This window comes from Oryza sativa, chromosome 10 (genome assembly GCF_034140825.1).
Source record: "Oryza sativa Japonica Group chromosome 10, ASM3414082v1".
NCBI lineage: Eukaryota > Viridiplantae > Streptophyta > Magnoliopsida > Poales > Poaceae > Oryza > Oryza sativa.
Window position 1 is genome coordinate 21,442,081 of NC_089044.1, and position 27,894 is coordinate 21,469,974.

The 27,894-nt window shown below is 44.3% G+C and overlaps 3 protein-coding genes and 1 long non-coding RNA gene across 5 annotated transcripts; 3 read left to right on the top strand and 1 right to left on the bottom strand.

Annotated features, from left to right (window-relative positions):
- Positions 1-677: 677 nt before the first annotated feature.
- On the bottom strand, positions 678-6,244 carry LOC136353658 (uncharacterized). Its single transcript, XR_010737035.1, has 2 exons — positions 5,807-6,244; positions 678-916 (listed from the first exon to the last, which is right to left on the bottom strand). It is a non-coding gene; the product is annotated as an uncharacterized lncRNA (long non-coding RNA).
- On the top strand, positions 5,816-9,732 carry LOC4349225 (mitogen-activated protein kinase 6-like). Its single transcript, NM_001423090.1, has 7 exons — positions 5,816-6,252; positions 6,522-6,651; positions 7,676-7,813; positions 7,995-8,327; positions 8,545-8,728; positions 8,802-8,982; positions 9,417-9,732. Exons 1-6 carry the CDS (start codon positions 6,080-6,082, stop codon positions 8,972-8,974), a joined length of 1,131 nt encoding a protein of 376 aa, NP_001410019.1. The 5' UTR covers positions 5,816-6,079; the 3' UTR covers positions 8,975-8,982; positions 9,417-9,732.
- Positions 9,733-13,796: 4,064 nt separating this feature from the next.
- LOC4349226 (L-type lectin-domain containing receptor kinase SIT2-like) lies at positions 13,797-16,040 on the top strand. Its single transcript, XM_015758496.3, has one exon. The coding sequence runs from the start codon at positions 13,810-13,812 to the stop codon at positions 15,904-15,906; it is 2,097 nt and encodes a 698-aa protein (XP_015613982.2). The 5' UTR covers positions 13,797-13,809; the 3' UTR covers positions 15,907-16,040.
- Positions 16,041-18,188: 2,148 nt separating this feature from the next.
- LOC4349227 (uncharacterized) lies at positions 18,189-26,783 on the top strand. 2 transcript variants are annotated; one of them, XM_015759255.3, is made up of 4 exons: positions 18,189-18,544; positions 18,650-18,919; positions 19,571-19,638; positions 26,330-26,783. In XM_015759255.3, the coding sequence occupies exons 1-4, from the start codon at positions 18,376-18,378 to the stop codon at positions 26,603-26,605; spliced, it is 783 nt and encodes a 260-aa protein (XP_015614741.1). In that variant the 5' UTR covers positions 18,189-18,375; the 3' UTR covers positions 26,606-26,783. The 2 variants fall into 2 exon arrangements, with proteins under 2 accessions (XP_015614741.1, XP_015614742.1); XM_015759256.3 differs by having other exon boundaries at positions 18,189-18,510; positions 18,658-18,919.
- Positions 26,784-27,894: the final 1,111 nt, after the last annotated feature.

A 27,894-nucleotide genomic window follows, 5' to 3' on the forward strand; every position in this document is an offset into this window, starting at 1 on the left:
CCACTTTCTCATTTCCCATCATATATGTGTGCATTGCTGAAAGTGATGTGAAGAGGGGAGTAGATAGCGTGTAGCCTGGCAGACTATGGATCATTGGATTGCATCTATGTTTCCGATGGTCTTGCGGGTTTGAGACTTTGAGCTTGAGAATGTATTTCTATTTTTGTATTTGTCTTTCTGTCACCTCGATGGATGGATATTGCGGTTTTTTAGTTAACTTTTACCTAACTCATTTTATTTATGAATGAAAATGTAAGTTTAATAACTTATTATTTATTCAAATGTTATGGGATAAAATCCTTATTTGCCTGTGAAGGTTGACATTTACCGAATGTTACCGTAGCTTTAGCACGTTAAGTTACTAGTTAATTAAGTTTTAATTATTATAAACTTGAAAAATATATTAATTTGATATTTTAGAGCAACTTTCGTATATAAAGTTTTCGCACGAAATGTACCGTCTAATAGTTTGAAAAGCGTGCCACGAGTATCCAAAATTTTATCCAATTTTTGTTGAAGAAAAGGACAAGACCACAGTCTCTTCCTATATGTGCGTATGGTGTGAATGCTTGTACTACGCTTCTTTCGTTATATAAAAAACAAACTCAGTATATATTATATGTCATATTTTATATTGATTTTATGTTGAGTTTGTTTTTTATTGAACGAAGAGAGTATGTTCGTAGTAGCAAGAGTATATAATTACCTCCAAGTGCACATTGAGTTGTCTCTTACAAAATTTGAATATCGTGGTATGTTAACCTACATAAGAAGACTCATCGAAAGCACTACCTAAAATTACACGTCAACTGTGAGACTTCTTTTATACAGTACACATCACAGAAGTTTGACAATCCATACAATTCGTCAATTCCACACCATCATTTGGTACGAATGTGATGTATGACCTATTCACCTGCTATAAAGACAAGCATTAGTACACTTTTAACTATTATTTAAAACACGTACAATTTCACAAACAATTATAACATATATTGGTGTAACGCGACCTAAAGCAAATGGACATTTTTTTTCTCCTCATAATGGAAAACCGCATAAATATCCTTGCTTTGAAATTTTATAATTTTCAGTCAGACCTTAGCTTGCGACTGAAACCACTTTGCAAGGGAGAGCTTCCGCTCAAGACGGGCTTATAATCAATAGTACAGGTTCATTCAAATCAAAACCGTGCTACTATTTGCACTTTGTGGTGCCGTGAGCGGGTCCAAGTGGTTAACCTGTGAAACCTACTTATATGTTAAAATAAGCTGTAAACCTTTTTATTTTGACCGATAAGTAGGTTCGCGGCTTACTCATTTACATCCCTCTTGACCACTGAAGGGCCACCTTGAACTCGACATTGTTAGATCATCTAGGTTTTGGATGGCATCTAGGATGATTACACCCATTCTATTATTCACAAATACTAGATGCCATCCTTCGATGCATGCATGTACTTCACATTCAGTTAGATGTCATAAGATCTTTAAAAAAAAATCAATCAACAATATATGCAAATGATATTATAGTAGATTCGTCATGAAAACAGTTGTGTACTGTACTTCACATTTTATTTTCAAATATACGACTTACAAAAAAACACTACCATTAGAGTAAGATCAAAGCTTAATTAGCATCTTTTTTTTGCAGGTTATCCTCGGGCGTGTCCATAACTTTCATCCAAATGCTTTTGGCCTCATGAATAGACGGCCATGCCACTAGATCTGTCTTGTCGGTGTTGTACACCACAACCATTTGAAACACTAAACAAGGTTTTAAGTTGATAGCTATGTTACCCTCTTGAGTAATCCAACATGATGCCTCTTGAGCGTCGCCTACAACTGTGTTATTGGTAAGCCATGTCGTTGCATTACATACACGGATCGAGCAATGGAAATGATTTAGGATTTTATTTGTGTTTACAAATAGAGGGAGAGAGGTCCGGGTTCAAAAGCATGGTAATGGCGGGCTTTTTTTCAACACGTAAGGGTTCAAAAGTAAATAAAAAAAAAGAAAAAAGAAGAAGAAGAAGAAAGAAGAAGAGGATAATATGCGATACCATGGAGAAAAATGTATAATTAAAGGTAGATAAGATGAACACGGCAATAATAGTATGGTATAATAGAGAGTAACTGCGCTAACGTTGTCTCCTCTTTGGTGTCACCAAGAGAGGATAAATCAAGGCTATGCCAAACAAGATCGGCATCTGCGTTACTACCATCGTTCCGAGTCGAGAAATTGGAAGAGAATGTAATAAAGTAGCTCATGAACTAGCTCAACTTACAATGCGTACAAAACACCGTGTGCGGTGTGGCTTATGCAATTCCCCCTGTGTATTAGAGAATTGCTTGCCCATGATTGTACACTGGGCATTGAATGATCGATAAAGCTTTCTCTTCCTTGAAAAAAATTAAATGAGATGGAGCTTACTGTGGGCTGGGCTGGGCTGGGTGCCTGGGGCGGCCTAGGGCTTTAGCATTGTGCATTGTTAATGTTTGACTTGTACATTGAGTTACCTCTAGAAAAACTTGAACATTGAACTGTAGGTATCGACAGGACTACCTTAAAAATATACATTGATAGCGAGACTTCTTTTATATAGATTGGGAAAGTTGACAATCAACACAATTAATTCCACACGATGTGGAGTGAATGTGATATATCACCTAATTTAAAGGCAATGCTTTTAAAAACACAATTCCAACCCTAAAAGATGTATATCTCTGCCTAGCTTCGGTAACGCGTACGTTGCCGCTTAATGTAATGCTACAGCTGTGATGTTCTTTCCTTTGTCCGTACCACGATCATACGTTGCTGACCCAGTGAACTTTTTAGATAATAAATGAGCTGCCTTACTGATAATTTGCTAAGGCTATCCTAAAGTCTACCTCTCGTGGTTTCAGATTACTTGCGGGTTCAGACACTGCCGCTTTCGCACACGAATCACACATTCATATGTGAAGGCGACCTCTGAAGAAAATGAGTGGCTCAGTAGTACGTATCGTCAGGCCCTGACGCTATACCCAACAAAAGGTTCAGCAGATTGCCCCGTCAGAGAGGGAATTATGCTCAGAAGCTGACCGGTTGACTTTTGCAAATGTGCTATGCCTGGACCTCACACATGACTAGGACGTACTATTGGTTAGGTTTGGCCGTTTGGGTTCAATATGTGGGCATTTTTCTTTTTCTGTTTCTTTAAAATGTCCATTTCATTGAAGATTTTATTGTCACTCACTAATATAATTAACCATTTAGAGCATTCTACAGAGATAAACAGTGCAAATTTATGTGTCGATCGATTCGTTCCACACTTACTCCAATATAATCCACTACTTAAATATGTGTTCCACATTTATTTGGGCTCAACCTATGACTTATGTCAAAGCAAGAAGGAAACCGGTCAGTCAAATCGAGTAAACATTACCAACTCATAATAAAAATTCACTATTTTCTCCTCACATGATCCATCCAAACACATAACAGAGCTATCAATCTTGTGTGGTGTTTCTGGCTTGTGTCGTGGTGTACTACATCGACGAGACAGATGCTGTGGCATGGTCATCCATTAGGAGGCTAAAAACATCTCGACATGAGTCATTGACATGCTCAAGGCTAGCTAGTAGGAGTAGAAGAGAATGTTAAACTCTTAAGTTCTTGCTCCAATTGCAAGCGCCAAACTCAAGAAGGAGCTAGACAATCCTAGAATCGAGAACTATCACCCCGTTCTTTTTTCTTGTTGTTGAGTATATTAACATGGTCTCTAAAATACTTGTTGTTCTAGTCATATATTTATAAAAAAATGTAAAGTACATAATGAAAGTGTTTTCAAGGCGAATCTACTAATTATCATTTTCGCCATATCAGTTTCTCCTCTGAAACACTTTATCACCTCTAACCTAGCATCATTGGCCACCTTGCCATCTTGGGAGATAGATCATTTGAGTTCTAGCTACAACCATAGGTATCAGCTAATATCCCGTTTGAACGGTATGATACCTTTAAGGTATCGCCTGATACCTGGTAGATATCGGCTGATACCAGGTATCAGGCGATACCTCTGAGGTATCATCCCGTTCAAACATGATACTATCCTATAGCATTTCCCTAATATTTGATATGTGAACATGGTATCAATCAATAGATTTGTCTTAAAAAACACTTCCATTTAGTTATGTACTTTACATTTTTTTTATAAATATATGACTAGAAAAGGTAATAACCAAACATGTTTACTGGAACATGTCAATTTCTTAAACGACTAGTAAAAAAGAATGGCGGGAGTAGTTCCCCATATTAATGCCCACTCGCTGCTTGGGTTTAGCAATTTGCTATTGGAGTGAGCTCTCGGAGTTTAGCATGGATGGCAGAAGCTGAGCTGCTGAGGCACTACACAAGGTTGATGGCTCTGTTAATTACCTTCTTTGAGTAATCGAGCATAATGCCTCTGGGCACCTCTCTATGAGCCTTGTTATTAGTAAGCCACTCCATTGCACAACACACACATGGACCAAACAACGAACATTAACTGGCACTTTCTTTGTGTTGTAATTAAGTAGAGGTTTGGTGGTGAAAAAAAGTTGTGCAATTAAAATGCTAATGAGATAAGATTAATTGAACTAAAAAGCTAGTCTAGTTTAACAATTCTGAGGGTGAATTAAAAAGTTAGCATAACTTAAATGCTATATAGATTGGTAGTATTAGGCCATCGATAAACATGGGAAAACCCGGCTTGGGACGAAAAGCTCGTGAAGCAGCAATCAAATATCTGCGAGATTTAGAAATGCTACAGTTTGAGGCTAAAATATGTAAATGTGTTATAATGGTTACCAATATGTTGCTCTCCTAACGGTTTGAGCCTAAAATACGTTTCCTTTGTCCTTCTTTTTGAAATAATAATTTATTCTTCATGCCTTCACCATGTTGATATTGATTACATTTTTAACTTTGTAGTTCGTAGTACCATTTATCTTAAACTATTAGTTGTAACTACTTTTATTACTTGATATTGGTTTTGAATTAACATTTACATATTTCTTGGTTTGTGTACACGTTTTTGTAACGTCCCGCCTCCCCCAGGCCGGGCCCACTTACATCTGGCAGCTTTCATAGGTCATAGACTGTCCTCACAGACCAACACATGTCTTTTCTGCACACTTTGTCCTCACTCGTGTACACCCGGGAAGAATTTCCCGGTCGGTCACCCATCCCAAATTGCTCCAGGCAAGAAGTTGCAACTTGTTGATATGAGTATTCTATTAATCCTATTAAGCCCTAGGCCGGGATGTTACAGTTTTATAGCTAAAATACGTCTTCTTAAGACATATATATATATATATATATATATATATATATATATATATATAAATACATTAAATATATTTTTAAAGTGTGTCATTCAACTGGCGGCTCGAGGATTCGACATCAGGTCGGTGGCCCGAAATCTCCACCAGGTCGATGAATGGATTGATTTTGATAACGCATATTTCTAGATGTCTACGCGTTATCAGCATGTTGATGTCTACGCGTTTTCTAACTAAAGTCTTTTTTATTTTGAAAGTATATACAAATATATTCAATCTAATTATTTTTAAAATATACCGGTGACCCGGGACCTCGACCGGATCGATGTCATGTTTACAATTCCCCCACCCACCCACAGCCCGACACTACTTTGTCCGAAGTTTATTTAAAAAAACTTTTTAAAAAAATATTTAAAATTCAGAAGAAAAAATTGTTCCAAAAAAATCCGAAATTTCCAAAGATATTTTGACGCCCCAACATAAATAAAAAAACCGAAATTGCAAACCTGGTTGTGTTTGGGTGTGATCACCCTTTGATTGACCCGCACCCGCATCCCTTTCCCGCAAGGCCGCAACACCGTCCGTCGCCGCCTCCGCCTCGCTCCGATCCCCATTCCGCGGTCGCCGCCCGAGTCAAAAAGAGGGGGAAGCTTCTCCCACCATAGTCCTCCTCCTCCTCCTCCTACTCCCATCAACGACTAGTCGCGGCGACCAAGAGCCAAACCCTACGCCTCCTCCCCTCCCCCTCCACCTCGTCCTCCCCGCGAGCGGCGGCGGCCATGGATTCCTCCTCCGGCGGCGCGGGCGGCGGCGGCGGCGCGCAGATCAAGGGGATGGGGACGCACGGGGGCCGCTACGTGCTGTACAACGTGTACGGGAACTTCTTCGAGGTCTCCTCCAAGTACGCCCCTCCCATCCGCCCCATCGGCCGGGGCGCCTACGGCATTGTCTGGTGCGTTTGCCTCGCCCTCCCCTCCCCTCCCGAGTTATGCGTGTGGGTTTACTAATTAATAGCGAATCCGAGTTGCTATTTTTGTTCGAAAATTCGCGAGGGCGTTTATGTGTTCGTGACACATCGCGTAGATTTGGCTCCGGATGTTGTGTTTTAGGCATAAGGATGTGTGGGGGAAATGGGTCACGGCGGCCCAAAAATGTTATGGTTTGACTGCTTGAGTAGATGTGATTATATTGTAGTAGTAATTTTGTTTTTCCTATTTGTAGCGCGGCTGTTAACTCGGAGAACGGCGAGGAAGTTGCCATCAAGAAGATTGGCAATGCATTCGACAACCATATCGATGCCAAGCGGACACTGAGAGAAATCAAGCTGCTTCGCCACATGGACCACGAGAATGTAAGAGCTGTTTGTTTAAATTGGTTTTCGACATTCCTAGTGATTATTGATCGAACTTGGCCTTACCACTATTAGGTAATTTATTGGGTGTGATTTACATTTAGTTTACATTGGTAACTAACTTTTCCTAAGGACATTTTTCGAGTGCAAACACCATATTCCATAATTTGTTAGAAAAGCGGCAGCAACACTTTAGACCTTTCTGTAGTTACTTACTTGCTTGTAAAGAGTGCATTACTAATTGCTATTATTGGTTATGATAGATTAATTGTACTCCACTGAAAGATCATCCTATCCCTTATATTCCACTCATTGCTTCACTCATACTCTGCTATCAAGTTGTGTGACTAGTTGGACTAGTCGACAAGTCATCCAAGGGGCATGACTTAACTTGTTGGCAGCAGAAGATGCTATGGAGTAAGGGCAGCATCAATGAGCCACTATTGAGCAAATTGGGCCTCGCTTGGGAGGCCTGGTGCATCGGGCCCATTGTTAATGAGTGAAACAGAGAGGAGAGGCAAACAGATTAACAGTAGAGGCAATCGGTATATATATGTTGTAATGGTCTAATAGACCAGTCAACCAGAACAATAGTCCTAACTAGCCACAACTAGTCGGGCAAGTCAGCAGAGGGATGACTCAACTCGACTTTACGATTTAACAACCTTGCACTCATGTGGGCCGTAGGGGATGTCAACACTCTTATACTTACAAAGAACTGCTATGCTACAAGTGGAATACTTCATCTTTAGTCGTTTCATTACTAAGTCATAGTAGTGCCAGATCCAAGCCAGGATGTTGTACATAAGGAGTAACCTTGGGCTCAGCTGACACCATATGTTTATTAGGTTTCTATCTCTACAGGTAGTTTTGTTTGCTTTATTTAAACATACAAACTGGAATGTGGTTTTCACTTTCTGTTATTTCCTTTTTTTTTTGTTGGGCGGTCAAGAGCGTGTGATACATTTTTGACTCACACATTTATATCATATAGTCTGATGGTGATTTTAACACTGGATCACAGATTATTGCCATAAAGGACATAATTCGCCCCCCAAGAAGAGACAACTTTAATGATGTTTACATTGTTTCTGAGTTGATGGATACTGATCTCCATCAGATCATACGCTCAAATCAACCATTGACTGATGACCACTGCCAGGTTTGTTGCTTCCAGCTTGTGCTTTGCTGAAACATTTTGCTTGCAGAAAATCTAGACAGAGATTTCCATGCACCTTGTTCCTTTGGTCGCTATATGTTTTCTTCATCCTATCCATATTTCAGCTTAACATTCTCTTGTTTATCTGGTTTAATAATCACAAGTGACATGTTTTGCATTGCAGTACTTCCTGTACCAGTTGCTACGAGGGCTAAAATATGTGCACTCGGCAAATGTCTTGCACCGTGATCTGAAGCCAAGCAATTTGTTCCTTAATGCAAATTGTGATCTCAAGATTGCTGATTTTGGGCTTGCAAGAACCACTACGGAGACTGACCTCATGACAGAGTATGTGGTCACTCGTTGGTATCGAGCACCAGAGCTGCTGTTGAACTGCTCGCAGTATACTGCTGCTATTGATGTCTGGTCAGTTGGATGCATACTTGGTGAAATTGTGACTCGTCAACCCCTGTTTCCTGGAAGGGATTACATTCAGCAACTAAAATTGATCACTGAGGTAAGGCTTGTCTGGTTCATTGCTTGCATACTTTTAATGTCTGCATAAACGTAATTTTTTATTTGTACTTGAATAAGAGATACATTACTTGAACTCTGAATATGTAAATGTGTTTTTTTTTGGGTCCATTTTTTTTTCTGTTTTCTTTGCTTTTCTAAAATGTATCCCTGTAACCCAAGTGGTATCAATATTAATCAGACCCTTTTCTCTTCAAAAGCTGATAGGGTCGCCAGATGACTCAAGCCTAGGGTTTCTTCGGAGTGATAATGCAAGAAGATACATGAAACAGCTACCACAGTACCCAAGGCAGGACTTCCGCTTGCGCTTCCGCAACATGTCTGCTGGTGCAGTCGATCTGTTAGAGAAAATGCTGGTGTTTGACCCAAGCAGACGGATAACTGGTACATTGACTTTACACCAACTACTCCACTTTTGTTGCCTTTACTGTAAATTGAACATTATTTTTCCATGCAGTTGATGAGGCTCTTCATCACCCATACTTGGCTTCTCTTCATGACATCAATGAAGAACCCACCTGCCCAGCACCTTTCAGCTTTGATTTTGAGCAACCATCCTTTACTGAAGAACATATAAAAGAACTCATCTGGAGGGAATCCTTGGCATTTAATCCGGATCCTCCCTACTAAGAGCTCAGGTTCGTTCTAGAGAACCAATGATCTAAAATATTGTAGATGGCTAATTCTAGCATCCTGCAGAGATTTTTTGAAGACTTCATATGGATAGTTTTCCAGATTGACTAATTTAGACCCTGGGAGAATGAATGTTCTTTTAAAGCCAAACAAATGCCTATTCCACTGCGATTTTATACTCGTAATATACCATTGCATAAAATTCTGTTCATAACTCAAGTTTATGAGACAAAACTATTCTATACCTTTTTGCCACAAATTTCATGTTTTCTGATAATTCTCAACAGTCAATATGCTCACTTCACCATTTTGAATGTTACCTCCCTGTTAAGATCTGCTTTGAAGAATTCAAATGCTAATTTGCCATACCTGCACATTTCAAAAATGAAATTCCTCATTTAATCTCTAACCTTTTGCATTTCTTTTGCCTTGAGTGCAGAGCAATTTATCAATGCTGGCATCTGAAGATCGGTAGCTCTAGAAAAGCCAAATCCCCTTGCTTTGTGCATCTATTAATTTTATGCCCACTTGTTGGGCGAATGAGCATGGATTATTGTTATAGTGACAATTTTTCTTAAGGCCTGTCTAAAGAAACAACATTTGTATTCCTTATCAGATAGCCTGAACTTGGGCCTGTATTATACCGGTTGATTGCATAACTGTTCTTATGTATCTAAGCCTGTAATTGTCTTCACAATGGCTTGAACTGCCCGTGTATATCTGAGTTGACATCTTCTCTCTGATATTATCCCATCCATGTTATTTCCATTTCGGACTAATATCTTAAGTTAACACTGATTCTGCTCATTGGTACAGTGCTACTAGGCTGTCCCAATGTAGAGGCATGGACAAGGATCCGGTGCAGTAGGGAAACGTCAAAACTTTACACCTTTGAATCTAAACACCCCCCAGTGGGGACACGCTAAAACTTTACACCTCTGAATCTAAACACCCCCATAGTAGATACTCTTTATAAGAAAGAAATTTGAAAATATACTTTATTTTTTCATATTGTGCGTTTATATACCTGGCTGTGATTAATTTGCAAAAATATACCCAATCTGCGGAACGGTTGCGCGGGAACGAGGACGAACCGCAGACTGGGAATGAAGGAGCGGAACCTGAGCCGGTCATGCGGAACCAGGAAGCGTGACCGAGCCGGTCCCGCAGGCCGAGGATGCGGTACTGCGCCGGTCCCGCAGGACGGGTGAGCGCAACGCTCCCGCATGCTGGATGTGCGGGACCGGCGCTCCCACATGCCGCCCACATCTAGGTTCCCGAATTGGATCCAATCTCCTATGCACGGAAAACGGAGCAGGCCATTAGCACATGATTAATTAAGTATTAGTTATTTTTTTCAAAAGTGGATTAATATGATTTTTTTTAAATAACTTTCGTATAGAAACTTTTTACAAAAAATTACATCATTTAGCAGTTTAAAAAGCGTGCTCGTGGATGAGTTGGAAAAATTGAGGGAAGAACACAGCTCAAACAACACACGGAAAGGGAAGGACCACGGGACCTGCTCGGTTCTGCGTGTTGGAACCGCGGGACAACACCGGTCCTGTGCCGCCGTTCTGCGGTACCGCCGTGCCTGCTCGCGATCCCAAGGGCTCCATCACCCCCGCGCATCGGCGCCATGGTACCAACTCGGGTCCCGCAGTCCAGTCATGCGGGACCGGCTCGGTCGCGCATCCTGGTTCCGCGCGACCGGCTCGCGTTCCGCTCCCGCATCCCTAGTCTGCGGTTCGTCCTCGCTCTCGCGCATCCGTTTCACGGATTGGGTATATTTTTGTAAATTAATCACAGCCAGGTATCTAAACGCAAAATATGAAAAAAATAAAGTATATTTTCAAATTTCTCCCCTCTATATAATATCCGATGTGACAAGCTAAAACTTTATATCCCTAGATCTAAACACCCCCATAGTAGGGACTACAAGTTTGGCAGTTGGGATCGTTGCTAGCATATGATGCAGCATGGGTTCTATCATCAATCAACAACCACCACATCCAGTACTCTTTTCGTCCCATAAAAAACCAATCTAACATTGGACATGACATATTCTAATACTCCCTTTGTTCTAAAATATAAGTATTTTTGGACTCTCAAGGCCCCTTACCTTGCAGAAAAGAAAAATAATAAATGAAAGAAAGGCACAATCTATCTCCCTTTCCTTTGAAAGCTGTTTGCTGCTTGTTTGTTTCGATGAATCCCCGGTTTAGGGAGCCCTGTTGCTGAGTTTGGTTCCCGCTAAGGGGGGCTAAGACATGCTCTCTAAGATACTACTTTGACCAACAATATCTATAAAAATAAGATGCTTTAAATAAAAAGAGTTACATATTATGATAGTTTGTTTAATGATAATTTTAGTAACATCAATTTTACATGATTGATCTTTTTTTATTTTTTGCTATTAATAGTCAAAGTTGAAAATGTTTGACTTGTCACTATGCTAAAAATGCTTATAAGTAGTCTTAGGATGTGTTAAATCCGGTACTAGGTTTTTATGTGATGGAGGGAGTAGTTTGTTCGCCATTGGTTCTTCATAATAATTGAAATTGATTGAGATTTTAATAAGTGGTCTCTTCCTGCTCTTGTTTGTCTTCGGACAGAGAGGCAAGCTGTTTTAACACGGACTGTCCTTCTATTTACTTAGACTACTATTTATTTATATAGTACTTCCTCGTCCTAAAAAAAGCAAACCTAATACTAGGATGGGACATATCCTAGTACAACGAGTCTGTACATAGAGTATATCTAGATTCGTTTCGTTGTATTAGGAGGTTGATTTTTTTTGGGACGGAGGGAGTAAGTCCAAACAATTGTCTTCTGGTTCTTGTATTCGTAATTGGAAGTGACCGAACAAGATCCCTCAGTTTACCATGAAATTTGCGGAGCCAAGGGTGGGGCAATTAGGGCTTGAGCTCTAGGCTTAGGACCAAATTCCCATTAAAATCCTATGCAAAAACTGTGCAAACTGAAGATATAAAGAGATTTGCTAAGAACACATCAATTCAGCCCTACTCAGCCCTAGGCGTGATCAATTCTTGGCTCCGCCACTGCATGAAAACAACATAACAAAAAATTGTGGACAATTGCATGTTCTTTCTTCTACACTATTTCAGCATCGGTTACATTTTAGGCAGTGGTTGAACGGTGGATGCTAGGATAAGGTGGTGCCAAAGGAAGGGGAGGCAGAGGCGCAGAGCTATACGCTCTTTCCTGAAGTTAATTGTCAAGATAGAAGAGAAAACAGGGCAGGATGGGAAGCGGACAGGCCATATAGTAATTTTTCATTTCAAGACATTGATCTGATATTTGCCACAAGAAATTCTTTTCTTTATTGGAAACTTATAATAAAAAGAATTCATGTATTTCAAGCAGAACTCCGCGAGTATAATCCAAAGTTTTCCCAACCACAAATTAAGGGTCAACCGTTCAAGTCGTTCACCTTGTCATCTTCTAAATAGTGAAGATGATCTATTGCTATTCCATATCACTGTAGATGGATTCATGACTTATAACTTTGGGGGTAATCTTAGCCACCCAATTGAAGAAATAATAGAAGATATCACATGCTACAGTGCACATAAACAACAAGACATTGTTCATTCTAACTAGTTTAGACAGGTCTAAACTGGTTACACATATATTACGCTACGCTAAAAAAAATAGCTAGATAAGAAAAGGACTTTTTATATCAATGATAAAAGAGGGACTTCCGTATGAATGAATTAAGCCTGTTAGCCTACTAACTTACGGTGTTAGCCCTTAAGACTTTACATCTTTGTTATACTTAGTCCCTGTTTACTTCCCAAAACAAAAATCTTCACACTATCATGTCATATTAAATGTTTGGACACATGCATAAAATATTAAATATAGGGAAAAAAATCAAGTACACAGATTGTGTGTAAATTACAAGACGAATCTTTTAAGCCTAATTGCGCCATGGTTTGACAATATGGTGCTAAGTAAACATTTGCTAATGACGGATTAATTAGGCTTAATAAATTCGTTTCGCAGTTTACTGGCAGAATCTGTAATTTGTTTTGTTATTAGACTACGTTTAATACTTCAAATATGTGTCCGTATATCCGATGTGACAACCAAATCTAAAAATTTTCCCAACTAAACAAGGCCTTTATAGTCACGATATTGGTAAATATGTTACATCGACATGATATACAGTGGCGAAGCCACCGTAGGGGCCAGGGAGGGCCAACAACCCCCCCCCCCTAACCCCTATGTGACCTCCCCTTCCCTCTCTTCTCCCAAGGATAATTAGCCCTTATAATCTAGCAATTAATTATATTATTAGTTGCGGATGAAACTAACTATATAGGACAACTGCCTAGCTATATATATAGGACTTATGAAATGACTTAGTTAACTGATTTACCATTTTAAAAATGATTGCAAGACTTCAATTAAAATCATGGAACAAACTGTTTAATCATCTATATATTAAAAATATTACTGAATTTTAAATTGGCAAATTATGATCAATGGGTTCTCATTCTCTCTTGTAGCTAATCGCTATAACATGTATGATGTCGAGTTAGCGATCATACATCAACGCTATAATATTACTGTTCACCGAACCCTAAGTGAGTTACCACGTCTCGTAGATGGCACCCCCATCTTTAAATCCTGGCTTCGCCACAGATGATATATCAAAGTAAATTTCACTTTCGATCACTTTTTGTTAGTGGTGTTTACATTTGCTACTGTTCACCGGTGACTTGGTCTACCTAAACAGAGGATCCAAATCCACAAGATTCATCAGCCTGACGTAGTGACGTCTATTTATCACTGCACTGCACTGCATGAACAGATCCCAGTTCTCAATTACAGCAGCTGTCGAACTACACCCTACGCACTACAGTTTAGTTTCTTCCATGTCTCCGGCGTCCATTGCAGCGCTTCGCCACCTCGCCGCCGTGCTCTCCATCCTCGCTCACTGCCTCCTCCTCTCTTCCGCCGACGTCGATTTCATCTACAACGGCTTCCGCAACGCCGCCAACCTGAGCCTAGACGGCTCGGCCACCGTCCTGCGCGGCGGCGCGCTGCAGCTCACCAACGACAGCAACAATATCATGGGCCACGCGTTCTTCGACTCCCCGGTGCAGATGGTGAGCGACGCCGCCGTCGTCTCCTTCAGCACGGCCTTCGTCTTCGACATCGTCACCAACGGCAGCGTCGGCGGCCATGGCTTGGCTTTCGTTGTCGCCGCCTCCAAGGTGCTCCCCGGCGCAACCGCCGAGCAGTATCTTGGCCTCCTCGGGAAGAGCAACATGGGTGACCCCTCCAACCACGTGTTCGCCGTCGAGTTCGACACTGTGCAGGCGAACGGGCTCCTGAACGAGACGAACGGCAACCACGTTGGCGTCGACCTAAACAGCCTCGTGTCGAACGTGTCGGAGCCGGCCGCCTACTTCACCGACGGCGGCGGTGGCAAGAGGAACTTGACGTTGGAGAGCGCGCAGCCGATTCAGGCGTGGGTAGACTACGACGGCAGCGCCAAGATCCTCAACGTCACCATCGCTCCGGTGGCGTCGACGGTGCCGACGCGGCCTCGCCGGCCGCTCATATCGCACGCCGTCGACCTCCTGCCGATCTTCAAGCAGGAAATGTACGTCGGCTTCTCGTCGTCGACGGGGAAGCTCGCGAGCTCGCACTACGTCCTCGCATGGAGCTTCCGGACCGGCGGCGGCGCCGCGCGGCCGATCGATCTCTCTCGGTTGCCGAGCGTCCCAAAGAAGCCGGCGCCGCCGCCTTCCGCGTCCGTCGTCGTCAAGATCGTTGCTCTGACCTGCGCTGCCACGGTCACAGTGATCGTGGCGGCGATCGGCGTCGCGCTCTGGCTGCGGCGGCGGGCGGCGCTCGCCGACACGCTCGAGGAGTGGGAGCTTGACCACCCGCACAGGCTCCCGTACAGAGAGCTCTACATGGCGACGAAGGGGTTCAAGAACAGCGAGCTCCTCGGCGCCGGCGGATTCGGCGAGGTGTACAGGGGCGTGCTCCGGCGATCCGGCGACGTGGTGGCCGTGAAGAGGATCTCGAGCAACGGGAGGCAGGGGATGCGCGAGTTCGTCGCCGAGGTGGCCAGCCTCGGGCGCATGCGGCACCGCAACCTGGTCGAGCTCCGCGGGTGGTGCAAGCGCGGGCATGACCTCCTCCTGGTCTACGAGTTCATGCCCAATGGCAGCCTCGACGCGCTCCTGTTCGGCGGCGCACCGGCGACGGCGACGGCGACGGCGCTGACGTGGGAGCAGCGGGTGAGGATACTCAGGGGCGTGGCGTCCGGGCTGGTGTACCTGCACGAGGAGTGGGAGCAGGTGGTGGTGCACCGCGACGTGAAGGCCAGCAACGTGCTGCTCGGCGCCGACGCGAGCGCCGCGCGGCTCGGCGACTTCGGCCTCGCGCGGCTCTACGAGCACGGCGGCGACCCGGCCACGACGCGCGTGGTCGGGACGCTGGGCTACATGGCGCCGGAGCTCACCGTGACGGGCAAGGCCACCACGGCCACCGACGTGTTCGCCTACGGCGCGCTGCTCCTCGAGGCGGCGTGCGGGCGCCGCCCCATCGACCCGGCCACCGGCGTCAACCTGCTGCGCTGGGTCCGGGAGCACGGTGCCAGGGGCGAGCTGGTGCACGCCGTCGACGAGAGGCTCGACGGGCGCTACGACAAGGAGGAGGCGAGGCTGGTGCTCTGGCTCGGCCTCGCGTGCAGCCAGGCGAGGCCGGAGGCGCGGCCGAGCATGAGGCAGGTCTGCCAGTACCTGGACGGCGAGGAGGACGTACCGGAGGAGGCCGTGCTCGTCTTCTCCGACGTCGATTCCATCGACTTCGGGTCGTTGACGTCGCTGACATGGTCGTCGTGCGCTACAATGTCCGTCGGCTCGCTGAACGGTGGCCGGTGAACAGCTCTGCTGAACATCAGCCTCAAGTTGCTCTGGCCAGTTGAAGAGATATGTACTGTATCTGTATGCCTACTACATTGGGATATGAGCATTGCTATACGTATGATAAAATTTCATACGATCAGACTACGATACTTCATAGTCTCCGGCGTGTATAGATGGCCAAAAGGTCCGAGGCCTGACGACCCGGCATAGCACGGCCGCTGTACCTGGGCGGGAGGTGCAGCCCATGGGCCGGCACGGCCTAGGCCGTACCCAGCCGTGCTTGGGCCGGGCCGGGCCGGGTGGACCCTTTGGCCATCTATACTGGCGTGTGCTGCAAACGTGGGGTCCAACATGTTTCCACCCAATCAAGAAAACATGCATGGTAGGATCGTAGGAGTACTAAAATTCGCACAAATTTCATCGTACGCAAAGCAATTTCCTTCCCTGAATACGAAGCTTGTTCTTGTAGCAGTACTGTAGCTGTTACTGTTTAAGACCACCGTAACGTCTCTCTGGACAGTTGATTGCCTTGATCCAATGATGAAAAACGATCGCAACTGCCAAACTTGCAGTCCCTAGTATGACTGCACCGGATCCTTGTCCGGTACATTATGATGGAGAATAGTAGCACTTGAGTAAAAAGTTCTATTGGAAATTTGGAATCTGACACTGAAACTTATGTGGTGTTTGAATCTCCTGAAGGTGAAAATGAAAATTAAGTGTTTCACGCAAAACGAGGTGGTAATAACGTGTGATTAATTAAGTTTTATTATTAACAACTTGACAAATAGATTAATCTGATATTTTAGAACAACTTTCATATAGAAAAGTTTTCGCACGAAACATACCGTTTGGCATTTTGAAAAGCGTACCACTTTAATCCAAAATTTTATCCACCCATTTCAGTACATTCGATCAGGGCCTCAAATGCATTCAACCCTTGGCTTCAACTTTTTCTCGAACTCATCAAGGACTATACTTGAGATCCATAAGAAATGTCTTTCACTCTATCACACAGGTTAGTGCTAAATTAAAATTGACATAAATATATGATAGTTTATTCGATACTAATAAGGTTGTTCGCGCTAACACGCATGCCTTGAAGAGGCACCGAGCGCATGCACGCCAATTTACCTTAGGCTTAGCATGTCCGCTATAGTATCATCTAACGCTATAAGGATAAAAGATGATGAACACCAAAATATTGAAAGGGTAAAATATAAAGCGATAAAAAAAGGTAAAACTATACATTGATTTTGTCAATTGGGTACTGTTTCAATTAATCCTGACCCTCTATATTTATAAATATAGGAGGGATGGTCTTATAAAACAAAGAGTATATCCATGTCATATTAGGCGTAGAAATGCATTAGAACTCGAGAAACGCATGCCTCTAATCAAGGGAACACGAAAAGAGTCAAATTGGACTCGGACTTAGAGTTTGCCAGTCATATCGCAATTCATTATCCAGTCCGACCGCCCTATTACCTGCAGTCAGACCAACAATCTTTGTGTGATGGCTCTGATCCTTATTTAGACTTAGCCTAAATTTGATATAATGCTAAATTATTGTCAACAGATACTATACAAACTTCTCCCTGGCCACTCCCACGATGATTAATGTTGGTACTTTTACTATTAGATAGCAATATTCTTGCTTGATCGAATTGTATTTATTTAAGCACTTTGCGTCATCACTCTTGCTTGTCGGTCCATGTGACACCGTCACATAATCAGTCCATCATTTGTACCAGATGATGTTTTGCACGAGTGATCAAATTAAGAATAGTAAAGCAGTGTGTACACATAAAACAAAAGAAACTAACATCCAATCTGGTTTGTTCATATTCCAAGCCGTCTTATAATTAGATCACTGATAGTACACATGGGCGATAAGAGAAAGAGATCAGAAGTATATTGTAACATCGCTAGCACTATGTACCTTCAAAATAACATGCAAATCTTATACTTTCATTGTCCCAAAAGAACCAATTTTAAATTTATAGCTGAGAATTGGTCTATTTTTATTTTGTCCAATCCAGAACTGCATAATATTTTTTTTGGATGGAGAAAGTATAAGGCCTTGTTTGTAAGATTTTTACGAGAGAGACCTTCAACTTCCGTAGTCCGAGAAATGCAGAGAGAAACCGTGCACCGTGTTCTCCGTGGCCGGTTGCTCGAGAGATTACGGGAAGAGAGGAGAGAGACCCAATTGAAACGGCGAAGCTGTCGACCAGGGCCCCACTTGTCAGTGACCCTACCTCCAAAAGTTCCCCCCAATCCCTTCGCCGATAAGTGCATCCGACCCAAGCCCACGAGACTCGTTACCACCACCACCACCTGCAAGCAACCAACCAACCACCACCCGCTCGCTCGCCGACCGCCACCGGCGACCCAATCACCCCTCGCCGCCGCCGCCGGAGAAGGAGGAGGAGGGAGGGAGCAGCCGGCAGCGGGGAGGGGGCGCGCTGCGCCGTTGATGAGATGAAGGAGGTGGTGCTCCACGTGTACGACGTGACGAACAGCGACTCGGAGAAGACGAACAACACCATCCTCCAGATCAACCGCATCTTCAAGGACCGGATCGGCCTCGGCGGCATCTTCCACAGCGCCGTCCAGGTTCGCCTCCGCGCGGCCTCCCAGATCCCCCCTAGTGAGGGGCGCATTTGCTTTTGCTTCGCCTTCGCCTTCCTTCCTCCTCCAGATCTCGCTGATTTTGGTTGGTTCTCTCTCGCCCTTTTTTGTTCGGATCCCGGAGGTGCGCAGGTCTATGGCGAGGAGGAGTGGTCGTTCGGGTTCTGCGAGAACGGCAGCGGCGTCTTCAGCTGCCCCATCGGGAAGAACCCCATGTACACCTACCGCGAGTGCATCGTCCTCGGGGAGACCGAGTGCTCCATCGCCACCGTGAACCGGATCCTGCGGGAGCTCAGCCGCGAGTGGCCGGGACACTCCTACGACCTCCTCTCCAGGAACTGCAACCACTTCTGCGACGTGCTCTGCGAGAGGCTCGCCGTCCCCAAGCTCCCAGGTAAGGGGATTGGGATTCGCAGCTCCCGCTCTTCCGATTAGAGAGTAGCAATTGCCCGTGCAATGTGTATGTGTGCCCAAGGGATACCAATTCTCAACTCTGTAATGCAGAGAAACTATGCGGCGTTGTCTAACATTAACATCGGTAGGTATAGTAACAGCAGATCCTAATTTATTTAGTTCATGCAAAATATGCTGTTGGGGAAATGGAGGAGATTGTTACGAATTGGAGATTGTCGGGGAGGGATGGGTGTACAACTTGGTGGTACTCGATTAGACAGTAGCCAAGAAGTTTTACTAGAGAGTAGCAGTTGTGCTGAACTCAAATTCAGGGTGTTTTATTTTGTTAGAGGGCTAGTGAGTAGAGCTGCAGCTTAGCAGGAGGGATAGCATTTCTTGGAGGTGCTAATTCTCTTGGCTGTATGTTATAACATTAGGGACTTGATTTCAGAACTAGATGAACTGATAAAGAACAATAATAAGCTAGGGCCGATGTGCCTTTATGTGAAATAGATGAGATTTGCTCACAAGTCACAACTTACTTAAATTAATTGTTTGTCTTATCCATGCTAAGTATGGTTGTATTCCTGCTCAGATTTAAAATGACAGATAATATATTTTTTTAACTGATCTTGTGTTAAAAACTGTGCAGGCTGGGTTAATCGTTTTGCCAATGCTGGTGATACCGCTGTGGTAGTTGCTGAGAACACAGCAGTTAAGGTATGCTTATTTTAACTTTTCTTACTTATGCATCAGCAAGTTTTTCTCTTGTATGTTCATTGTTGTGTAGCACACACTCTTGCCTGTTGGTATGTTTAAGTTTTTGTGTGTGTTGAACTAAATATTTCATTACAATGCTTAGTTTTCATTGAGTGGTGAATTCATTGTAATGCTCATTTTAGAACAGCATTTATAATGGCATTAAGCTTCAACAAAGCCTATAGATTCAACTTAGTTCATGTCCATAGCGGCTATCAGTGTGTCATGCACATCCCAATAAATCCTTTTATAATTTTTTAATAAACTTCATTGTAGAGAATTATGAGACGCCTCACAACCCAACGTGGGAGGGCGATTGTATTTATATATCCAATACAATAGAGATTACAACAAACTCTTAAATAAGAGTTATATACGGATACAATCTATACAAATCTAATCTAACTCTAATACCCGCCCGCAGTCAAAGCGGGAGGAACATCACGAACGCAAAGACTGGACCTAAACTCAGTGAATAACTGAACTGGCAAGCCTTTGGTCATGATATCTGCGAACTGATGTGAGGACAGAACGTGTAAAACACGAACTTGTCCTAAAGCAACTTTCTCTCGAACAAAATGAATATCAATCTCAATATGCTTCGTTCGACGATGATGAACAGGATTAGCGGTCATGTAGACGGTGCTAACATTATCACAATAAACGATAGTGGCCGAAGCAAGTGGAATATGTAGTTCAAGAAGAAGTTGTCGAAGCCAGCAACATTCGGCAACAGCATGTGCTACTGCACGGTACTCAGCTTCAGCACTAGATCGAGAGACAGTGGTCTGTCGCTTGGAGGACCATGAGACCAAGTTTTCACCGAGGAAAACACAATACCCTGATGTGGAACGACGAGAATCAGGACAACCCGCCCAGTCAGCATCAGAATAAGCTGTCAAAGAGTCAACTGGTGCAGTTCCGATGTGAAGACCAATGTGTAGAGTACCCTTGATGTAACGCAAAATCCGTTTAACTAGAGCAAGATGAGGCTCACGGGGATCATGCATAAACAAGCATACCTGCTGAACTGCATAAGCTATCTCAGGCCGCGTGAGAGTAAGGTACTGAAGAGCCCCAGCTAGACTCCTGTACTCAGTAGGATCTGAAACGGGAGCTCCATCTGTAGCAGAAAGTTTACATCGAGCATCAACCGGTGTTGCAGTAGGATGACACTCCGACATACCAGCTCGCCGCAATAAGTCAACAGCATATTGCCGCTGAGAAAGAAATAAACCGTCTGCAGATCGAGTGACAGAAATTCCCAAAAAGAAGTGTAAGTCACCAAGATCAGTCATAGCAAACTCCGAGTGTAGGCGAGCAGTAATATGCTGAAGAAGTGAAGTGGACGAGGCAGTCAGCATGATGTCATCAACATACAAAAGTAAATATGCAACATTATCTCCATCTTTATAAATGAAGAGAGAAGTGTCAGATGCCGAAGATGTGAAACCCAACTGACGAATATATGTTGAAAACCGTTGGTACCAAGCACGAGGAGCCTGCTTCAAACCATAGAGCGGTTTTTGGAGCAAACATACAGCAGTAGGCACAGAAGGATCAACAAAACCAGATGGTTGCTGACAATACAGTCTCCTCTAGATTGCCATGGAGAAATGCGTTCTTGACATCAAGCTGATGGATAGGCCAAGACCGAGAGGCAGCAATACTGAGAACAACACGAATAGTAGCAGGTTTAACAACTGGACTAAAAGTCTCATCGTAGTCAATCCCATGCTGTTGAGAATAGCCACGAACAACCCATCGTGCCTTGTGTCGAGCAAGAGTCCCATCGGAATGAAACTTATGTCGAAAGATCCATTTTCCGGTTACAACATTAGCACCAGGAGGTCGAGGAACCAAACGCCAAGTGTTGTTATCAACAAGAGCCTTGTACTCATCAGCCATAGCTGCACGGCAGTTAGGGTCAGCCAAAGCACTACGATAATTGGAAGGAACTGGCGAAACAGAAGTCTGCATAGCGGTATAATTAAAGCGCTGGACAGGACGAAGATTGCCGGTCTGAGAGCGAGTTACCATAGCATGACGCTGTTGATCCTGTGTATGTTGTGCAGCTCGAAAAGCTCTGGTGGTGCGTATAGGACCATGAACCGCCACAGGCTGAGTACGACGCACATACGTATGGCGATATGGAGAGATCAGCGGCCGAGCAGAAGCAACACCATGCAAGGCAGGCGGCTGAGCAATAGAAGAATTCGATATAGTTTGCACTGGTGATGAAGAAGACATGCTCCCGCCCGTAGTACTAGCATCGGCACCAGAGGATGCACTGGAAGGCGCCAATATAGCTGGTTCTGGAGCTTGCGATGATTGTAGCCTTCTATTATGGAGAAGAAGCCGATACATATCAGGGCCGGCCAAGTCATCCAGCGGCTCGACCTCAGGAGAGGGAGCGACCAGTAGAGAACGCGGACGCTCGACGTCCAAGGAGGACGGAGCTACCGCTTTAGAAACACCCTGTAGAAGAAAATCAAAAGAAGAAGCAGTTTGGGGAATAGCTGCAAACGGGAATGTCTGTTCATCAAAAACCACATGACGAGAGATGAAAACATGACGGGTAGAAATGTCCAAACAACGATAGCCCTTGTGAGAAGCCGGGTAACCAAGAAAAACACAGGCAGCGGATCGAGGAGAGAGTTTATGAGGAGTCGTGGCACTAAGATTAGGATAACAGAGGCAACCAAAAACCCGAAGATTAGAATAATCAGGAACTTTGTGATGCAGGATTTGAAACGGAATGGAGTCGTGGACGGAAGTTGAGGGTCTTCGATTGAGTAAGTATGTGGCTGTGGCTAGAGCTTCGGCCCAGTAAGGAGGCATGGATGCTTGTATGAGTAGGGTGCGAATGGAATTGTTGATTGTGCGAAGCATGCGTTCGGCTTTGCTGTTTTGAGGAGAAGTGTAAGGACAGGATAAGCGAAGCAAGGTTCCACGGCTAGCGAGAAACGAGGTAGTGGCTTGGTTAACAAATTCGGTACCATTATCCGCCTGGAAACACTTAATGGAAGAGCCGAACTGGGTCGTAACATAAGCAACAAACTCAACAATATGCTGGTGAACATCAGACTTATGGCGAAGAGGAAAAGTCCAACAAAAGTGACTAAAATCATCCAGCACCACTAAATAATACTTAAAGCCAGAAGTACTCAAGACAGGAGAGGTCCACACATCACAGTGAACAAGCTCAAAAGGAGAAGATGTACTAGACTGAGACCGAGAAAAAGGTAGACGCGTGTGTTTCCCTAACTGACACGCATGACACAAACTATGATCTATCTTAGTATAAGGAAGAATAGCTAATTTGTGGAGAGTCTGAATAGCAGCTGAACTGGGATGACCAAGACGACGATGCCACAGGGTAGAGGATTGGGCCAGGAAGCTGTGGGCAGCAATAGCAGGTGCAGCAGTAGGTAGAGTGTAGAGGTCACCACGACTATTGCAGCGAAGAATCACGCGCCGGGTACGGAGGTCCTTAACAGAAAAACCAAACTCATCAAACTCAATGGAACAGTTATTGTCACGAGTGAATTGACGAACAGAAAGTAGATTGCGAACCAAAGAGGGGGCGACAAGGATGTTTTTAAGATCAAATTTAGTGGTTCCTATAGGTAGAAAAGAAGTGCCACGACAAATAACAGGAATAGTATGACCATTGCCAACGGTAATGAAGGTATGGGAATTGGGAAGACGAGTAACGAGAATATCGTCGGTAGAGGACATGTGTGAAGTGGCTCCTGTGTCAAGCACCCAAGGACTTGGACTTTGCACGGACAACTGATTGAGGGCAGTAATCAGACCTGCCTGATCCCAATTGGGCTGAGATTGCTGCATTGGTGGCAAGCCCGGCATTGGTGGAGAGACATATGGGCCTGCAAATGTCGTGTGTGCTTGAGGATATGGGCCAAGCAGGCCGGCACTGTTGCTGGGACGCCAGAGAGACTGCTGCTGCTGCACAGCCCATGGATTGAAACAGACCCATGGGCCGGTAGGTCGTGGCCCAGCCTGGTGCTGCTGCTGCTGGAAATTGTTCCCGAAGTTGCCATAGCCGCCGCCATTGCTGTTGTTCTGTCGTCCGCCATTGCCGCCACCACTGCTGTTGGTCGCTGGTTGCGGCGACCACCGTTGTTGGAGCCACCGCCACGAGACTGGGATGAAGAAGAGGACGCACAGGTGCCGGAAGTGCAGTCATTGGCAGAGGAGGCAGCCACCACCATGGCTGTCTCAGCCTGGACCTTGTGTGCATTGGCAATTCGCAGCTCTTTGAGCAACAAGGTGTTGCGCGCCAAGGCAAAGGAGGGCAGAACAGGGGCGCTGGCGATGTTGTCGGTGGTGCTCGAAAAACGAGAGTTGAGGCCGCTCAGCAAGTTGAGGACAAGCTGAGATTCGGTGACAGGGTGGCCGACGTCGCGGAGGGCATCGGCAGCAGTCTTCACCTTCTGACAATAATCGGCAATGGGCATGTCACCTTGCGTCATTGAGTGGAACTCGTGACTGAGATAGATGGCGCGGGGTTCCTTGTTTGCTTGAAAGAGATCGTCGATGGCGAGCCATAGGTCGCGGGCGGTCTGGTCGGGTTCCATGACGACGTCGAGGATAGCATCGGAAACGGAGCTGAACAGCCAGCCCCGAACACAACAATCGGCTTGTGCCCAAGTCGAGTCTTCGGGACGAGGGGGTGCGGTGCCATCAATGTGAGGAAGGAGCCCAAACTTGCCACGCATAGAAGTGAAGAAGGTCTTCCACTTGTTGAAATTGGGGTGCTTGAGCTCCAGGGTAATTGGTATGTGAGTCTTGACGTTGACGGTGGCATACGGGTTGACGAAGATCGAGCCGGTAGAATCCCTGGTGCTGGCAGCAGAAGATGGAGTAGAGCCGGATGATGTAGATGCCATTGTTCCCGAGGTTGTGGAAGAGGAGGTGGACTCGGTAGACATGGCAGAGAGGCAGAATAATCACGACGCGGCGAAGACAGAAGGCGGCGCAGCGTGAGCAGAGCAGGGCAGAGCGCGGCGTGGCGCGATGGGGGCAGAGCGTGGCGCGGCGCGGAATGAGCGAGGGCGCGGCGCGGTGCGTCGTGGCACGATGGTGACGCGGAAGGCGCGGTGGGGCTGGGGCGCGGCGAGATCGTGAGGGGAAATCGCTGGGGCGCGGCGCGGTGGTGGGGACGCGGAAGTCGCGTGGGCAGCGGAAGAGAAGCGAACGCGGAAAAAGCGAAGGCCAGAGGAAGCGGCGAATTAGGTTAGAAGGAAACCGGTATCTGATACCATGTAGAGAATTATGAGACGCCTCACAACCCAACGTGGGAGGGCGATTGTATTTATATATCCAATACAATAGAGATTACAACAAACTCTTAAATAAGAGTTATATACGGATACAATCTATACAAATCTAATCTAACTCTAATATTCATGTTCATAGGGAAGTTTTCTCTTTGTTGATTTTGTAATTGTGACTATAGTACATACAGTATGTAGTTGAGTTATTTTATTATGTGGTGCACTTGACTTTTCTATTCAACTACTTAATTTAAAGTCTGCACCCCATCTCTAGATTCCTGGCTTTACCACAAAAATAGATTTGACCATGTATGTCACTCAGAAACTTTGCTTAGTCTATCCTTCAGGACCTTCACCAGAAAATCCAGTGCTGGTCTGATTGTTCATAGATTTTCATTTACATGGCAGCTTGGCTTGGTGAGCACAGCATGATCTACTTCGTTAGCTCTGTTGTTTTGACTCATTTACATGATATACTTCTGTGTTAGCATCTTCTCTGTGAATACATTAGGTGTTAATACATGATACCACTACGCCATGAATCCTTGAAAATTGCCATGTTATGGACTTAATCCATGCATTCAAACAATGTACGTGTAGCCATCATAGTCACTAGCTCATCAGTTGACTGACCATTTCCCTTTCTCACATTGATCAATGAGATAATGCATTGAAAGTGAAACACCTACTTAAGTGAATCTGCATAACTATAAATGGCAACAAACTTTTCAGCCACCTTTCTTGAAGTTGTTGACAGTATCCCTTTAGATGTTATGGTCATGTCATACTGTCATGCCCATCTAAGATACTCCAGTTATCTTCTGTAAATGCTATTTTTTCCTTTTATAGTTACAAGATGTCCATTACTAGATAAATACCTCAAAATGGTCTACTTGTCACTACTGTTGCATCTATATTCTTTTTCTTCACGACTTTCCTCATGTTGGTTACTTTCCATATTCATGTTTTAGATCTTGAGGCTTTCTACAATCCTTGGGGGGTATAGGTATCTGTAGTATTAATTGGAGGGATAGTATGACTGAAATGAGGGATATACCTTGTGACTAACATTATGAAGCATATATGTCTCAAGAACCCTATAAAAACCCTTAGATCTTATGCTATTTTCATCAAGATATAGACAGTTGTACACTCAATGCCATTTACGTTTGGACAACAACAGTTGCATGCATTTTTTTTGTTTTTGCTAATGTGATTATAGACCATTCCTACAATATGAAGTAGGATAAATGAGCGATTCTGAGCTTGATCACCGTGTTGCTTATATGTAGTGATATCACATTCATTATTTCTCCTAACATGCTTTTTTATTGTGAAATTCTGTTTTGCAGTTCAGACAGGCTAAAACAGAAATAGTCAATGCCAGTAGAGTAGCATACAGATTTATGGCAGGCCTGGCATCGAAAAATCAAAACCCACAACCAGAGTCCCCAAGTAACCAAAGCAGAAATGGCCCAACTTTCCAGGGGACTTGGTTCAAGAACATCATTTCGAATGGCGCAAAGCCTTCCTCAAGCGAATCAACTTCATCGCATGACACTGGTACTGGTGGTGATGAATCCTCTTTGCAGAATCAAAAACCGTCGGAGCAGTCAACACGGTTGTAGCCGCTGCCACCAGTTATCACCTGTTGAATTGAATCTGTAGTGTAACAGTAGCCAGCATTTGTTAAAAATACATGGCATGTTTATTCACGCATGAATCTCTTGTATCTCTGCGTTGTCTTGCAACGGGAAACATGAAATGTTAAAACACGTCATCCAAAGCTTGACAGTTTTGTGGTTCTTTTCTGTCACTCATGTGGCGGTTTTGGTTGATAGCCTGATAGTTTTTGTGGTTCTTTACGTTGATGAGTTTTTAGACCCGCTAATATTGGTGATTTACAGCAAGCTGAATTCTTGGGAGATAGGATGCAAAGGACAACGAGTTGTTGAATTGTTTCGTTGCTTGTATAAATACTGAGTTGAGGTACTTCCTTTTGTTGGTGAAATTACCTCTACAAATATGTACGGAAACTACAACTAGGAATTACATCAATTATGGGATTTTCTAAAGGGATAATTATGTTGATGCCCCAACTTTTAACCTTAATTGTGAATTTATCCTTATTTTTTAGGATTTGCAAATTTATCCCTGTTCACGCCGTTTGCCTCCGCTTTTATCCCTGTTCACGCTGCCCCTACTACAAGGGCGGAGGCAGAAGAGTGGGTGCTAAGGATGTTCACGCTGCCCCTACTACAAGGGCGGAGGCAGAAGAGTGGGGGCTAAGGATCTACCGCTACTAAGAAAGTAAAAAAAGGGGGCGGAGACAGAAGAGTGGGGGCTAAGATGACTAAGTAAAGTAAAAAAAAGGGGGCGGAGACAGAAGAGTGAGGGCTAAGATGACTAAGTAAAGTAAAAAAAAGGGGCGGAGGCAGAAGAGTGGGGGCTAAGATGACTAAGTAAAGTAAAAAAAGGGACGGAGGCAGAAGAGTGGGGGTTAAGATGACTAAGTAAAGTAAAAAAAGGGCAGAGGCAGAAGAGTGGGGACTAAGAAGAGTGGGGACTAAGATGACTAAGTAAGGATCTAGTTTAGGTAGACTAAGAAAGTAAGAAAAGGGCGGAGGCAGAAAAGTGGGGGATGACTAAGAAAGTAAAAAAGAGGCGGAGGCAGAAGAGTGGGGGCTAAGGATCTACCGCTTAGGTAGACTAAGAAATTAAAAAGTGTAAGAGGGGCATTTGTCTCACTCGCTGCAAAAATTGAATTGAGTGGGGGGCAAGGCCCTGCTTGTTACACTCTAGGTCCGTCCCTGCCCTGCCCTACCATAGATGATAGTTTAATTGGTCCAATAATATTGAGGCTGTGTTTAGTTCCACGCCAAAATTGGAAGTTTGAAAAAAAAGTGTAAGGGGGGCA

Coding starts and splice junctions, on each gene's coding strand:
- LOC4349225 (NM_001423090.1), top strand. CDS start 6,080: ATGGATTCCTCCTCCGGCGGCGCGGGCGGCGGCGGCGGCGCGCAGATC. Junction 6,253..6,521: donor GGCGCCTACGGCATTGTCTG/GTGCGTTTGCCT, acceptor TCCTATTTGTAG/CGCGGCTGTTAACTCGGAGA. Junction 8,729..8,801: donor CCCAAGCAGACGGATAACTG/GTACATTGACTT, acceptor TTTTCCATGCAG/TTGATGAGGCTCTTCATCAC.
- LOC4349226 (XM_015758496.3), top strand. CDS start 13,810: ATGAACAGATCCCAGTTCTCAATTACAGCAGCTGTCGAACTACACCCT.
- LOC4349227 (XM_015759255.3), top strand. CDS start 18,376: ATGAAGGAGGTGGTGCTCCACGTGTACGACGTGACGAACAGCGACTCG. Junction 18,920..19,570: donor CGCCGTCCCCAAGCTCCCAG/GTAAGGGGATTG, acceptor AAAACTGTGCAG/GCTGGGTTAATCGTTTTGCC. Junction 19,639..26,329: donor CTGAGAACACAGCAGTTAAG/GTATGCTTATTT, acceptor TCTGTTTTGCAG/TTCAGACAGGCTAAAACAGA.